The 16,303-nt window shown below is 37.6% G+C and overlaps 1 protein-coding gene and 2 long non-coding RNA genes across 3 annotated transcripts; 2 read left to right on the top strand and 1 right to left on the bottom strand.

Annotated features, from left to right (window-relative positions):
* The first annotated feature begins 2,521 nt into the window (after positions 1-2,521).
* On the top strand, positions 2,522-4,097 carry LOC113278290 (shikimate O-hydroxycinnamoyltransferase-like). The gene is made up of 2 exons (XM_026527172.1): positions 2,522-2,545; positions 2,694-4,097. The coding sequence occupies exon 2, from the start codon at positions 2,719-2,721 to the stop codon at positions 3,340-3,342; it is 624 nt and encodes a 207-aa protein (XP_026382957.1). The 5' UTR covers positions 2,522-2,545; positions 2,694-2,718; the 3' UTR covers positions 3,343-4,097.
* Positions 4,098-6,717: 2,620 nt separating this feature from the next.
* Positions 6,718-7,408, top strand: LOC113278654. Its single transcript, XR_003325608.1, has 3 exons — positions 6,718-6,772; positions 6,945-7,114; positions 7,320-7,408. It is a non-coding gene; the product is annotated as an uncharacterized LOC113278654 (long non-coding RNA).
* A 5,087-nt stretch (positions 7,409-12,495) lies between these two features.
* LOC113283859 lies at positions 12,496-15,025 on the bottom strand. The gene is made up of 2 exons (XR_003327756.1): positions 14,331-15,025; positions 12,496-13,633 (listed from the first exon to the last, which is right to left on the bottom strand). It is a non-coding gene; the product is annotated as an uncharacterized LOC113283859 (long non-coding RNA).
* Between the last annotated feature and the right edge of the window lie 1,278 nt (positions 15,026-16,303).

The raw sequence follows: 16,303 nt of genomic DNA, 5'->3' as shown, positions 1-16,303 counted from the left end.
ACCCAAATTGGGTGGAAACTTGGCTAGTCCAAGCACAGTTTTTACATCCCTAACACTTCCCTTTTATAGTTTACAAAACATCCCCAAATTTAAGAAACCCTAAATTTGAAATTAGGGTTTTTTCGATTTTCAAAATCACTCACCAAATTTCCTTGTTTGTTGTTCCTTGTCCTTCTTGTCGATGACCCATGCTTTCTTCTGCTCCTCTGCTACGAATTCAGTTCCCATCAACCTAGTTCTCTCATGTCAAAACCCTAACAGTGGGTAGGGTTAATGAAATGGGTGAAATAGGATGATGGGTTTTGTTGTCGGGTGATGGAGATGGTAGTGGTGTTGTCAGGTGTTTGTGGTGGTGGTGGAGCTCGAGGTCTGGTGGTGGCAGGGAAGTTGCAGGCGGTATGGTGGTTCTGCAACTGATTTTGGGAGAAGGGGAGGGTGGTCGACTGATTTGGGAAGAGGGGGGCGTTTGGTAGAGGTGTAGGGTGTTTGGTACTGTAGTGTTGAGCGGTTGCAGCGAGGGATGATGTTTCGCGATCTGGTCCGTAGGATGTGACGATGGTAGGTGGATCGGACGGTGATGCGGAGGCAAGCGAGGAGCGACCGTCGGATGAAGGGATACAACGAAGTTAACGGCTCTAGATGGGGTTAGGTGTTGTAGTGTAAGTCGGGGATATCAAACTTTGATGAACAGCAAGGGAGCAACCGTTGGATTCAGCTACCATCTAATCTGAAGGCTTGGAATTTCAGCGCTGTGGTGCTTGGCAGAGACATCAGATTTTGATGCTCAGCAAGGACCGACCGTCGGATGCTTCTGAGAAATGATCTGATGGCTGAGGTCGGAGGCGCTTTTGTGTGTAGAAAATGAGGTTGTGCGCACCATTCTTCGCGGCTTCCTTGCGTAATTTCTCCCGGCTTTTCACTACTTTTCTGCTCTTTTCGCTCCGCGACTCATCCGAACTTTATTTATTACCTAAAAATGCAAAATTAATTAATAAAAATATTTATTCTTGAAAACAATGAAAATACAGAATATGGGATAAAATGTAGAATTAACGCACAAAAGATGAGTTAAATGCCAAGAATAATATATAGAAATATGCACTTTTTAGCACTCATCACCTGCTACGCAGGCTTATATTGATCTCAAAATCATTCGACTATTTCTGTAACCTTCATACATATAATGAAAACCCAAACCCGTAGACAGAGATCTGAGTGATGAATCATATAAGTTAATCGTTTCATCTATATTCATGCATTTATACTTTATATATTCAATTCGATACTTATGGTATATCATGTTCGTACATTTTATATTTCATCCACTATTGATCTTATTGATGAGACGAGGAAGAGTATTAAAACTCTGAGTCAAGGATTCGACATAACCTATCCATTTCCCTCAGGCGCAGCTTATTTACTGCATTGTCATGAGTCTCCGCGCATTATTTGTGAATACTCAGATGACACCAGATTTTTGTGTTCACATTATTAATTTTCTTAACGCAATCTCACTTATTTGACCAAAGTAAGGGTTCCAAGCAATCTCACTCATTTTAGTAAATTCAGGGCTTCATGCTTAATTGGACTGAATTTGTAGTTATGACCACAAATTTTGACCACGGTAAAAAAAGTTAAAAAATAAAAACGGAAGAACAAAGATTGTGTGTCGTATCAAATGAGACCAGAGTCACCAAACCCATCTAGAAAAAAGAAAAAAAATAATGCAAAGAAAAAAACAAAGGTAGACGTTTTGGAGAAAAAACAACAACTCTGTTCTTAAATCCCGGGGCCTTTCCCATCACATCTAGACACATTAACAGAAACACAACGCCCTTAAATGAACCATTATTTGAGTGGTCTTTACAGGTTAGACGTGTCTTGTATTAAGAGTTAGATATAGGCATTAGAGCAACTGCAGTGGTGCGAGTATAACCAAAGATCAAAGACCAAAAAAAAACGACCAAATTTGAGTTTAGTCTGGTGTGTGACGCTACGGGTGGAAGACTAAATTTGATCGAGCGTAACACTGTGCATTCGCCTGATGTGGGGCGTGTGACTATACGTCCGCCCGTTGTTTTATAAAGAAAAAAAAAATTGGGGCGGAGGATTAAATCTCCGCCCGTCCCATTAAAGAATCAAAGTCATCTTATGGGGCGGAGGTGTAAACGTCCGCCCCATACAAAATTGAAAAACAAAAGAATCGCGCGGAGATTAAAAACACGCCTGGTGTGGGGCGTAAACTAAATGTACGCCTAGTGTGGGGCGTAGCCTTCAGGTTCCGCGCGATCAAATTTGGGTTTAGTCTTGGTCCCAGACCAAATATAGTCTGGGATTTAATCGATAGTCCGTCCCACTACGTCTCGTTAATAAACCAAATATTTGGGTTTAGTCGCCCACTGTGGATGCTCTTACTGAATGCGGCTAGTCTTTACTCAGCATGGATAACCATACCCTACCTTGAGTCCTATTAACCACGGTATATAAGCAAAGACTACAAACTAAAATATGTCATCCTACATACCTTCTCCCGTCAATAATTCCGGTTAGTTTACTCTGCTTCTTTCTTGGTTTTTATGTGTCTCTGTAGTTATAATCTGCTAGTTATATATTCTTGGTGCAAGATGCGCTTATATGCATCGATTGGGGGCAGTACGTTGTTTGCTTTGCTAACTCTTTTTTTATGCGTGAAGGTCGTTCCGTTTCTAGCTGATCAGTATGGTGATGGAAGTTAGAGTGGAAGAGACATCTGTTGTCAAACCGGCAGAAGAAACACCAAAAGTGTGTTTATGGACGTCAAATTTCGATCAGCTATGCGTAGTACACGCACAAGCTGTGTACTTTTACAAGCCTCCGGAATCAACAGACGACGGTTCATTGTCCGGATCTAATGATTTCTTCAACTCTGCTGTACTCAAGGATGGTTTAAGTAAAGCTCTGGTCACTTACTACCCAGTTGCTGGGAGATTGAAGAGAAATGAGTCTGGTAGAACTGAAATAGATTGTACTGGTGAAGGTGCTATTTTCATAGAGGCAGAAACGGATTCATTTATGAAGGATCTTGGCGAGTTCACTCCTAATGAACAACTTGCGCCTGTCTTTCCTAAACTTGATTATAGCGACGACGATATCTCTTCGTATCCACCATTTCTGGTTCAGGTAACTCATTTTAAGTGCGGTGGTGTTTGTGTAAGTACAGCATTAAGCCATATATTAGTCGATGGAGTCGCCGGAATCAACTTCATCAATACATGGTCAGATCTATGTGAGGTGTTGAAGACACTAAAAAACCAGTCCCTTTCTTTGATCGAACGTTATTACGAGCTCGTGACCCACCGATAGTTTCTTTCCCTCATATCGAATATAAATTACCCTCCGTCGACATACCTGCTACTTCACCCTTACCCAAAATCGCAATTGCCAAGCTCAATCTCTCAACCATGCAGGCCAACCAACTGAAATCCAAATGCAACAAGGACGAGTACCGGTTCAGTACGTACGAAGTCATGGCAGGACACATATGGCGTTGTTTATGTAAAGCACGCTAGCTTAAAGACGATGAAGAAACCACGATCTCGATCCCGCTAGACTGTCGTTCCCGTTCACGTCCTCCTCTTCCGGCTGGTTATTTCGGTAACGCCATATTTGACAAAACAGTAATAGCATTTTCAGGTGATATTGTCTCAAAACCATTAAGTTACGCCGTTAATTTAATACACGAGACGTTTAGGTCGTATGGAAATGATGAGTATCTCAGGTCAGCCATTGATTATCTGGAACTAAACCCAAGTTTCCGTACCATTGTCAAAGGTAAGGGATGCAATTTCAGACTGCCAATATATGAAGCTGATTTTGGGTGGGGAAAACCAATTTATATGGGTCCGGGTGTGAATAGGTTTGTGGGTCGAACTTTTCTGATACCAAACCCGCCGGGAAGTGATGGTGGCTTTTTCTTGATTATTCCTTTGGAGTCTGAATATCAGATGAATATTTTTAAGAAGAGTTTTTATGATATTTGATTTCTTCCTGACTTCGTAAAAGTTGCAATGGGGATTCTTAGATCTCTTCCTGGTTTCTGTCTTAGATTTTTTTTTTTTTTTTTTTTTTTTTTTGAAGCACTTGTCTTAGATGGTTTGTATATTTATTAGTGTTTAGTTTTCGGTTCCTTATGAGGTTTATGTGACCCTCTTTTTCTGTTTGGCCCTTTTTTTGTAATAAATTTTCTTCAGAGTTTGTGATGAAGTCTTTTTCTTTATTAATGGATTAAATTATTGTTATGATGAGAAAAAAAAAAAAAAAAACAAGTGCAGTGACTTTGGATTGCTTGCCTGCAAATGATTTAAGTTGGCATGTCCATCTACACTATCCGAACCAAATTATCCATTCTAGGTTTTAGTGTTTCAAGAAATCACCATGCTTTCGGATTGCGGGTGTCAATGGATGAATATCGGTCCGACATTTAGAAATCCGTATCCGATAGGTTAAACGCTATCGGATATTCGATATCTTATAATATCTTATAGAATATTAAAAATCAAATATCGATTCCGATACGCTAAGCTATCAGATATTTATCCGATAATATTGAATCTGACAAAAAATGTTAAAAACCCTGTAAAACATGTTCATAATTGAAATTTAACTTCAATTTCTCAATGGATGAATATCGGTCGGATATTTAGAAATCCGTATCCGATAGGTTAAACGCTATCGGATATTCGATATCTTATAGAATATATTAAAAATCAAATATCGATTCCGATACGCTAAGCTATCAGATATTTATCCGATAATATTGAATCTGACAAAAATGTTAAAAACCCTGTAAAACATGTTCATAATTGAAATTTAACTTTAATTTCTCAAACATATCATACCGGATATCGGATTTATCTCTTTACTCTTCTACTCGACTCTAATATGGTTAAGGTAAATTACAAATAAGTCTATGTTGTATCGGATATCGGGTATTAACAATTCAGAAGAAGCCTAATCCGATTCCGATATATTAAGGAAGAAATATCCGATATAATATGTGATCTGATTCCGTGACGATGTACTTTTGATTCGGTGTGCGCAAGGCTTCGCCCCGCCCCGCCCCGCCCCGTGGCAATGCATAATTTGGTATGCGCGGGGCTTCGCCCAACCCCGTGGAAATGTATTTTTGATTTGGTGTGGCGGGGCAAATACATTAAATAGTTTGAAAATATGTGCACATTTTATTTATTTTTTTCTTTTTAACTTGGTGTGCACGGGTCTTCGCCCCACCTCGTGGAGATGCATTTTTGATTCAGTGAGCGCGGGGCTCCGCCCCGTGGAGATGTATTTTCGATTTGGTGTGACGGGGCAAATACGTTAAATAGGTGGAGGATATGTGCAAACTTTATTTATTTTTTCTTTTATTTTCGCAGAAACTATGAGGATTTTTCCCCCATATATATTACTCCCTCTGTTTCTGAAAGATCGTCCTCTATTCCATTTTGGTCTGTTTCAAAATTGTGTCCAGCTTCTGTTTATAGTCATATTTTTCCAATAAACTCTCTAATATATCCTTAATGTTTTATATTCATAAATTCTTTCTTAATGGCCCAATCTAAAATATTAATGAGATTTGTATAATTAAGGAAACAAATATATCCTTCATTCCTTTTAGTTTTCTTTTTTTCTTTTTTATTTACAATCACATAACAATTTTTGGTAGTTTTATTACTAACACTTTTATCCAAATAAATTAGGCAAGTAACTAAGTGTATGCATGTAAACTACTACGGTCTCCTTAATATTTCGACTAATAGGAAGCGAGGATTTCCTTACCATTCAACATGGGAGCTTTATTTGTCTAGGTCTTATAAGTCTTTAGATTTACTAAGATCTGCCGCTATAATTCATTAAGATTTATGACCTTTATCAATCAGATTAAATTGATGCTTTCTCGGTTCGCTTTTTGGAAAACCGAACCATGATTTACTGGTTTGTATATATTTAAAACCATTAGTTACCATTGGATTGAACATGCAGTTTAATTTCGGGTTAAACAGTTAGGTACAGACGTGCAACTCAGTGTTAGGTACACTGTCATTATCATCGTTATGTATCTGTCGAAGAACTTGTCGGTCATCTCGCCTGCTGTAATCTCAATTGAATGTACATCAATTTTTGCAAAGGCCAAAGGGGAAGAAATGTTGCCGACCACCCTATATAAAGTTAAGGGCTTCACGCATGACAGGAATGAATTTGCGGCTTTGATCACAAAATGCTGCTCTTGGAATTAGAATATCCAAACTTGAAAGGCCTATAACTTGGACCGAGGTAAGAAAAATATCATTGGGTTATTACAAGCATATATCACAAATACATTAAAAACAAAAGAAAAATTTCTGGCTTCGTAAAGTAGGAGAAGAAAGATAGGATCGGGGTGCTGATGAGGTTCGAATTGGGATCATTATTGTATGATTTACTACCGGCCTTTACCATCACATAACACATTTACCGCAAACGAAAACGCAATCTTAGTGTAAAATTATTGGAGTGGTCTTTACGGGATAAGGGTGTTCTTGTTAGGTACAAGCATTCACTGAATACGGTCAGTCGATCTTTACTCAATATAGGTGTATCCATGCATTTACTAAATATGGACAGTGTTTACTCAGTATAGATAGCCAGCCATACCCCCCCTACTTTGAATTCCTATTAGCCTTTCTATAAAAAGCGAGGACAAAAAAAAACTATAGTATGTCATAAAAAGCAAAGAAAAAAGGTATCAGTGATTACGGTTAGTTTTCTCTGCTTGTTTCTAAATTTTCTTGATGTTTATCTGTAGACTGTAGTTATACATCCGCTGCCTCTTCTAATTTTCAGCTGTTTCAGTTGAAAGTTCTATGCGCTTGTATGCATCGATTTGTGCAATTTGTAGTTTTCTAATCCTTTTTTTCTTATGCGTGAAGGTGAAGGTCGTACCGTTTCTGGTCAATCATCATGGTGATGATTGAAGTTAAGAGGGAGAGAGTCATCTGTAGTCAAACCGACAGAAGTCAAATTTCAACCAGCCTCCAGTCTTAAACAAGGCTTTCGTTACTTACTACAGTTGCTGGGAGAATGAAGGAAAATGAGTCAGGTAGAGCTGAAATCAATTTTATAAGGATTTCGAGGAATTCACTTCTAGTGAACAACTTTTGCCTCTATTTCCCGATCTTGATTATAGCGACCCCGATACTTTCTTCGTATCCACCCTTTCTGGTTCGGGTTTGTATATATCTATACTTCTTTTGGTTCAAGTAACCAGGTTTAATTCTTACGCATCTTGGTTTTCATTAATACAGGTATCCATTTCAAGTTTAAGTACATCCCTTATCCAGTGGCTCGGAGTATTAGTGTATGAAGTCTCCCGGATTGACTTCATCAAGACGTGGTGAATCACCGGTTGTTTCTTTCCCCTATATCGAATATAAACTACCTTCAATCTTTTATCGGCCTGAAAGGTAGTTTATATTCGATATGAGGGAATGAAACTATTGACGAAAGATATGATAACATCAAGTTATTCATTCTCTGATGGTTTTCAGCTGGTGTAAGAGTTAAAAAAGCTAAACCAAATCATGGAATCTACTTAAAAATCTTTAATTAAATTTTTGGACGAAATGTTCATAGACGTATCTTGTTTTCTTCTTTTTTCTTTATATCTTTTGTTCGTTTTGTATTTTTCTCAGGAGGTTTTTTTTTCTTTTTTTTCTTTTTTTTTTTTGAAGCATGCACTTTATTGATAAAAAATTAGGTTACAAATTTGTCGTGGATATGTGATACCCATGGAATTAAGAAATAAACTTTCACTAATAAAATACGGGATTGCCTGGTCTCATATTTTGGTTGATAAGTTTCTTATTTGATTTCCATCTGCTGCATGATTGGCCGGACCGTCTGCGTCTTGGTTTCCTTCCATGTAGTTGTGTTGAATGGCCACCTGTGGGATCTGTCTGAATCTCTTCTTTATTTCCTCAATCATCCCTGAGATGTGCCGAGGAGGGGGTAGAGGATGTGATGAAGCGCAAAAGATTTTCTGAGTCAGTTTCATAGAGAACTTTTGGCCATTGTCTTTCTATTGCCGTTCTTCAAGCCAAAAGAAGAGCCCAAGTTTCTGCGGTTAAGGCAGTCGTAATTCCTAAAGGTTGAGCTAGAGCCATTATAGTTTGTGCGTCAGAATCTCTGCAGATGAATCCTTCTCCCCCAAAACCTGGGTGGCCTTTGGCTGCTCCATCTGTTTTAATCTTATTCTAGTTGATGTTTGGAATTGACCATCCTACCGATATTGTAGATATTCTTTTGTCTCCTCTTGGATGGTGGTTATATATTGGTGCATCTCCTGGTAGGACCGGTGGTAAGAAATCTTGTGCCGCAGTGAATTCTTGTTGTAGCTTTTGAGCCCATATTAAGATTTCGGCTGAAGTTGTTTGTTTTTGGCGGTATATTAGGTCATTCCTAGCTAACCATAGGGTCCAAAAAGGGAAGCAAAAGGAGGAGATTACGACTGTTGGTGCAGATTGTTGTAGGATTTTGGAGATGGGCGTATGAGGGGTTAAGGTGAGAGTGAGGGGGTAGTTGGAGTTTGGTGTATTTGTAAGTTGACTGATTAGCAGGGTGTTCCAGGAAGTAATCGTCGTTGGACAATGAATTAGAAGATGACTCGCCAATTCTGGATCAACATTGCATCTGGGGCATATGTCAAAGTTGGTCAAGTGGATATGATATAGGAGAGAGAAGGTTGGTAATCCTTCATTGATTGCTTTCCACAAGAAATGCCGAATTTTTGGTGGACATGGTAAAGTCCACATGAATTTGGTGGGTGGTAGAGGGGTATGAGTTGGTTGACCATGGGTTAGACATTTGTATCCCAAAGATGTAGTGTAATTTCCAGATTTTGAGTGTGGCCGGATAATTTTATCTTGTGCGTTGTTTTGGGGAAGGTGGATGTTTATGATTTTTTGGGCTATAGGATTTGGAAGGGTGTTTAATTTTTCTTGATTTCAGGTATAGGAGATTGGGTCGATGAAATCTGCTACCATTCGGATTGGGTAGAGTTGAGTTGGGTCTAGAGGTGGTGAGTATGGGATCCAAATGTCTTCTACTGGAGTTGATAATCCATTTCCAATTTGATGGAAAATCAATTTTTGCGTGGCAGGGACAATTGATGTTAGTTGTCTCCATTGGGGACTAGAAGAGGAAAGTATGGTATGAATGCCTTGTAGAATAGGTTGTTGATCAAGATATTTTGCACTGAAGAGACTTCCACAAATGGAGTTAGGTTTTTCATGTAAATTCCAAATTCTTTTCATGAGGAGAGCCTTATTATGACCACTGCTTTTCCTTATGCCTAACCCTCCTCCGGAAAATGGTTTTGTTACCAGCCTATAGGGTGAAGCTTTTTGATTGTTGATTCATGTCCCCAGAAAAAATTCCTAGTGATACGATCTATTTGTTTGTGAACAGTATTGGGTAGGTTTTGTGTTTGCATATTGTGGTTTGAGGTGGGGGTAAGTGAAGTTTTGATGAGAGTGAGTCTTCCAGCTGGAGTTAGGCATTTTGTCATCCATCCTTTAGCTTTTCGGGCTAATCTTTGTAGAAGGGGTGCGAAGGTTTGATTGGATGCTCTTCCATGTTTGAATTGGATGCCTAGATAGGTCGGAGGTTTTGATGTTGTTGACATATCGAAAAATTGTTGTAGTTCAGTTACCTTGATCGGGTCTAGTCTTGGGTGGCGAATTATTACTGATTTGGAGGTATTAATTACCTGTCCTGCAGAATTTCCATAGGCTTGGAGAAGGGTTTTAAGGTGATGGTTGCTCTGATTCGAGGCTTTAGAGGTAATTAGTAAATCATCCGCGTACATTAGATGAGAAATGAATGGTGCTTTTTTTGAAATGTTTAGTCCTTGAACTAACTTTTGGTTTTCAAGGTTTCCTAGATTTGTAGATAGGATTTCAGCACATATGATGAAAATATAGGAAGATAATGGGTCGCCTTGTCTGATACCTCTAGTTGGGTTAATGTAGCCATGACGAGTACCATTTATGTTGATCGAATATGTAACTGATGCGATACATAGCATAATGTAATCTATAAACGATGAAGGAAATCCACGTTTTGTAAAAGAGGTTTTGATGAAACCCCAATCTAAACTATCATAGGCTTTTTGGATATCTAGTTTGAGAGCTATTTTTGGATCCTTGGTGAGGTTTGAGGTTCTGATATGGTGGAAGAGTTCTCCGACAATGGCTATTTATCGTGGATTGATCTTTGTGGCACAAAAGCACTTTGGTATGGGCTTATTAAGAAAGGAAGAAGGGGTCTAATTCGGTTGACTAGGATTTTTGAAATGATTTTATATGTGACGTTACAGAGTGATATGGGTCTAAACTGTGAAGGTTTTGAAGGATGGTTTATTTTAGGTATTAGCGTTATATTTGTGTGATTCATGAGAGGATGCATGTTAGATTATTAAAGAAACTTTGAACCATTGCTATCAGTTGAGAATGAGTTGTTTCCCAGAAAACTTTGAAAAACTTACATGTGTAGCCATCTGGACCAGGAGCAATTTCAGAGTTTATGGAAAAACGAGCTTGTTTGATTTATGTTGTAGTTACTTCCTTCGTAAGCAGGTCTGATTGTCTGGGAGTTAATCTTGGCCTGATATTTGTGAAAGGATCTTCATTTATCACCGTAGGTGGGGCTTTATATTGTTGAGAATAATGATCCAGAATGAGTTGAACAATGTCTTCTTTCTTGTCAACCCAGTTGTTTTGCGGGTCTTGTAGTTGTTGTATATTGTTGCAGGCTCTGTGAATGGTGGCTTTAATATGGAAAAAGATTGTATTGAGATCTCCTGATTGCAACCATTGTATTTTGGATCTTTTCTGCCAGTAAGTCGCATGACATTGTAGTAGCTCATCATGATCAGTTCTTAGTTGTTTTTCTTGGATCAACCAAAATTCCAGATCGCCGCCTAATTGTGTAGCACATTGATGTTGAGCGTATTTTATCTTGGTTGTTGATTTCTTGATCATGGTTGGTAGGTGGCCAAAAGTTTCCTTGTTCCATTCCAATAGAGTTTGTCCGGTTGATATGAGTTTTAGTTGAAGATCAAGGGTAGGTTCAGTATCTTGTTGCTGTTCCCAAGCTGTTTCAATCACTTGTTTGAGCTGTGGGTGAAAGAGCCATAGGTGTTCAAATTTGTAGTTTTTTGTTCCCTGCCAGTCCATTGCTTTCTCTTGTAGAAGTATTGGGTCGTGATCAAATGCCATTCTTGGAAGATGAGTAACTGCTGCATGTGGATTTGCAGTCCGCCAATGTTGGGTCGCCATTGCTCTATCTAGTCTTTATAGAATGTTATCCTGACCCATTTGATTGTTTGTCCAGGTGTAGGGGTCTCCTCGGAACCCCAAATCAATAAATCCCATCTGGTCCATTAGAGAGATGAGAGGTTGAGATTGAGCATAAGTTACTTGCCTTCCTCCTTTTTTTTTCCTGATTTATCTAAGACGTCGTTAAAGTCTCCTAATAAAAGCCATGGCGTGGTCGGGTTGATGTTGTTGAAGATTGTTGGAAATTCTTGCCATAAATTTTTCCTGATATCTGGGTGAGGCGGGTCATAAATACCCGTGCAGAGCCAAGGTTGTCTAGGGGGGTGTAACTACTGTATGAATGTAGTTTTGTAAGTGAAATAAAATCTGGATATTTAGGGAATCTTTCCACATTAAACGGAGATCGCCTCGCCTTCCAATTTTCGGGACTGAGAAATAATTAAGGAACTGAAGGGATTGTGATAAGTTTCTCATATGCTGATTGTTAGTTAAAGTTTCAGACAGAAACAAAATGTTGGGTTTGTGAAGAGAGACCAATCCTTTGAAGTGTTGAATTGAGGATGAAAGGTTTATGCCTTGGCAATTCCAAGTTAGGATAATCATTGTGATAATAAGAAGTAAAAAAGTGAAGTGGGGTTTGCTGAAGGAGAGAAAACCGATGAATGAATAGGAGGGAGAGAAGGGGTTGTTCCAGAATATTCTGGTAGAAAAAACCTGTAAAAGGAGCGAAAAGTAGAAGGTCCTGGTATACACTAGAATAAAAGAGATTAGGAGATAGAAATTTAGGGTTCACAAGGGGGCAAAGAGCAGAATTAATTGAGAGTAAGATTTCTAAGGAGCAAGTGAAATCTGTGTACTTGTGAAAAATGTGAAAAGAGCTAGAAAACAGGAAAGAAAGACACATAGATAGTAGCTAACTAAGACTCAGGTAGAGGATCTATGAGATTCTAAAAGAAAGTTACTGAGAAGGAAAGAAAAAAAAAAGAAAAAATCCAAATTAAAATCTAGTTGAGTTCAGAGATAAAGAAATGAAATGGAGTAAGAAAGATTGAATTAAGTTCTGCACTAAAATAGAGCCTGAATTAAGCTAGAGAAAACAGTTTCAAGCAAACAACAGTTCAAGATAGATTTAAAAGAGAAAATCTAAGATCAGTCAAAAACAATACTTAAACACTATTAGATCAAAATAACTTTGTGATTACACATCTTCAGACAAAAAAGGCTTATAATTGACTTTGACAAAGACACTATCAAAAAAGGCCTAAATCCAAAATGTTGACACTGTAGAATAGAATAATAGAAAGGCAAACCAATAAGTAAACCTAGATGCATGGACTTAGTAACATACAAGGCAAACTATGAAAGCAAAAAAAGGCTGATAAACCAAAAGGAGTGGAGTTCCACCGGCCCCATAGATGTAGTATCATACTTAATGCTGAGTGAGTATACACGTCTTGTGCTGATGTGCCATCTTGGCTTGATGGGATGGCTGGTAGTTGCTGCTGATGCTACTGTTGTTGTTGTTGCAGTTGCTCAGAAAGTTACTATTAGATGGCTTTGCTGCTGCAGTTGCTCAGATGGTTGTTGCTGCTGGTACCAATTCAAGACTATTCAGTTCATTCCGAGTCGGTGGACATATTTGAATTGAATCCTCCAGGATTGATTCCACTATATGTATGTTTCCCTTCCGAGCAAGAAATTACAGATTGATCTTGAGAAGATGAATCATGGAATGGGTGCATCTCTAGACTCCAGTCACTACAATCTGAGTCTGGTCCATTAATTTCCACATTGTAACTGTCTTCTTTTGTAAATTATCTTCGGGAATAGGCATAATCTCATGGGGGACTATCTGGTATTGATCTGGAGACTGCATTCTTGGATGGTTGAGGAGGAAGAAGTCTATGCAGTCTTCAGGAGTATGCCCTAGTCTATTGCAGTAATTACAAAGCAATCTTGGTAATTCTAGAAGCCAGAATGCAATCCAGTTATCTCCATGATATTTAATTGGAGCTAAGATACCAAAAACTAGAGGTTGAGACAGGTTGATTCTTAGCATAATAAGCATGCTGCTGTAACCATTATGGAAAGAGATTGGGTCACCGTATTCAATAATCCCTCCTAGGTCTGAAGAGTTGGCTTTGACTTGAAAGAAGAATTTGCTCAGATAAAAGAATGCGTAAAATGATCTCAAAATCCTCACAGTTGGTTGAAAAGGTTGACGGATTTAAGTGTGAGTGCCAAGGACGCCACATGAACCAAATATAACTCAAGTCCCCTGCCTGAGAACATTAATCATTTCAAGGCGAAATTCAAACTAAATGAGATAGCAGTACTTACTAAAGTTCTTAACAGATAACCCTCCAACATTGCAACATCTATATCTTAAAGCCTTTTTTTTCCCTTCTTTTTTGGTTAATTTTCCAGACTGGTTAAAAAACCACCACAAGATTGAACTTCCATTGTCTTAACAGGGTTATGATTGACTCTAAAAACGATTTTAAAAGCTTCTAAAAGCTCCATCACTTTGCCAACAACTGGACATAGTGATACGGGACAAGACAAATCAAAAACAGAAAATTGAAAGCATAAACAAATTTTTTAAAGCAGATTGAAAAGCAACCAAAGGCAGGTGACTGAGATATATGAGCTAAATGGTTATGCAATGTACTGTTAATTTCGAGTTCAATTCAAAGGTGACTTTCACATGAAACAAGAGCAAAGTAATGGAAAAAGTCAAAAAAAAAAAAAAAAAAAAAAGGTTTGGGAAGGGTATTGCATAACTAACGCAGGAAACATGGATTTGAGAAGGTTGATGGGTGATAATGTTACAGCAGCAGACAATTACTGAAGAATCTAAAGATTAGAGGGAAGCATATTAACTTGACAGCTAAAATTGAATTCTTAATGTGAAATTTATATGGCCTGAATCGGAGAAAATGGGATGATGAGATCAGTAATAGGGTTTAACCAAAGTACCTTGGAATTGGAGTGCAAATCGGCATCAATAGATGGCAAGGTTGAGAGACATCCTGTTGAAGAACTTGCGTAAACCCATGGAAGAAAAATTTGAGATTCAATTGAATAGTCCATCTTCGGTAGGATGAGAAGAACTCCAGCAAAAACAAAATCTTTGGACTTCAGAGGAAACCATCATAGGGTCAAGAGGAGATCCATTGATTAAATCAAAACAGAAAGCAGCAGCAGCAAATCGAAATACGCCATGACAACATCAGATCGACACTCAGTAAAAACGTGATGACTACATCGTGCCTGGGGCCGGCGGAATAAGGTTTTAGCTAAAGAGATTGGAAGGAATAATGGTGGATTTTGCTGAGATTGGTTTCTAGGGTTTGCAGGAAAAACCCAAAGATCACCGATTTACAATCGTATCGTACTTGCTTTTGTTTTGCTTGATGTACTTTCTTTTACCATTATTTGTTCATGAACAATGATCACGGGAATTTTTTTTTTTAACAATTATATTCTTCATGGGAAAAGCTTCGAATTCTCAGGAGGTTATATGTCCTTCAGCCTATTTTTTTTTCTTAATAATTTTCCCTGTAAGTTTAGCTTTGAAAAATTATAATCAAAATAGTTATTCTTTTTTCTCTCTCTTTCTCTTCCCTTTCTTAAAAAAACAAAACAAAAAACTCTTCAGCGGTCTTGCTCAGATTTGGTATTTCTAAACTAGATGTAAGCAAGAAATCTTTTTTTTTAAAGTTTTTGGTAATAGATAATTGAATAAGATGTTTTTACATCATTTCTGGTGTTTTTTGACATATTTTTTTACCATCTTGGGGCGACTTTTTCATCGTTGTGGGGCGAGTTCTTCGAATTTTAATGATTGGTTCGTGGCTTGCTATTCTTGATTCAAAAACATCGACGGTTCCTCACAACATCGCTCTCAATCGACATCCGTCTTCGTGTGAATCGACAAGTTTATGGGAAAATTACTCCATTGCTTTAGGAGCATCTCTTATCGAAGAAGAATACAATTAGATTAAATGGTCGGAAATTACTTCCGGATATACCATCATCTTTCCCTTATACATAAAAACAAATTGGATATTTTTGCGTTTTATTGTTCTTTCTCTTCGCGGTTTACTTGTAATTGATGTCCTTATTTGTATTAGGGTTTTGATTATCTTGTTTGATGTTTTTGTTATTTTTGTAAGTGAACATGTAATCGTTATTTTGATTTGAATGAATTGAAATATGTTGATTGTCCAAAAATAAAAAAAATGCTTTGAAAAATTATTCCGGAGAGATCGATTTTACTTTACCCATACTCTAAAAGGCGACATCTATAACATAAAACAACATGAGTTCAAGAGACTGACTGACGGATTACATTTTGAGAGACAAACTTTATATCCGAACATTGCAGTTTCACCCCATCGAAAAATATCTGACGGATATAAGTGTTGTAACCTCTTTTATTTATGAATATACTTTGAGTGGGTTCCTTCGTAATTAGGATTATAAATAAAAATCAAATTAAATGTTATTAAAAATAAATTAAGATAAATAACTTTTTAGTTATCCCAGTATTTAATATTTTACTTTATATTCTCCATCTACAAATAAAAAAAAAATCTAAATAAAAAAATAAACACCCAAAAATGCTCATATTCGAGAATCACAAAATTAAATAAAAACTAAATTATTCTCCGATGATCGAGGAATTCATAAAAACACTAACTATGGAGAACCAATTGTCTGTAGCATGATAACCAATTGTCTTTTCATTTAAATCATGTATCAAGAAGCAAATTAAATAAATAAAACAAAACAATAAAAAGTACAAATTATATATAAAGAACAAAATTATATAGCATGCCTGGAGGCGAAACAAATCAAAAGCAAAAAATTGTTTGGAAATTACCTTGGTGATATGAAGTCATTTGGTGCAAAGAATCACAACCACCATTTTCATTCCTACGAATCAA

Source organism: Papaver somniferum, chromosome 5 (genome assembly GCF_003573695.1).
Source record: "Papaver somniferum cultivar HN1 chromosome 5, ASM357369v1, whole genome shotgun sequence".
In the NCBI taxonomy this organism is placed as follows: Eukaryota; Viridiplantae; Streptophyta; class Magnoliopsida; order Ranunculales; family Papaveraceae; genus Papaver; species Papaver somniferum.
This window is presented reverse-complemented; position numbering and strand designations above follow the sequence as displayed.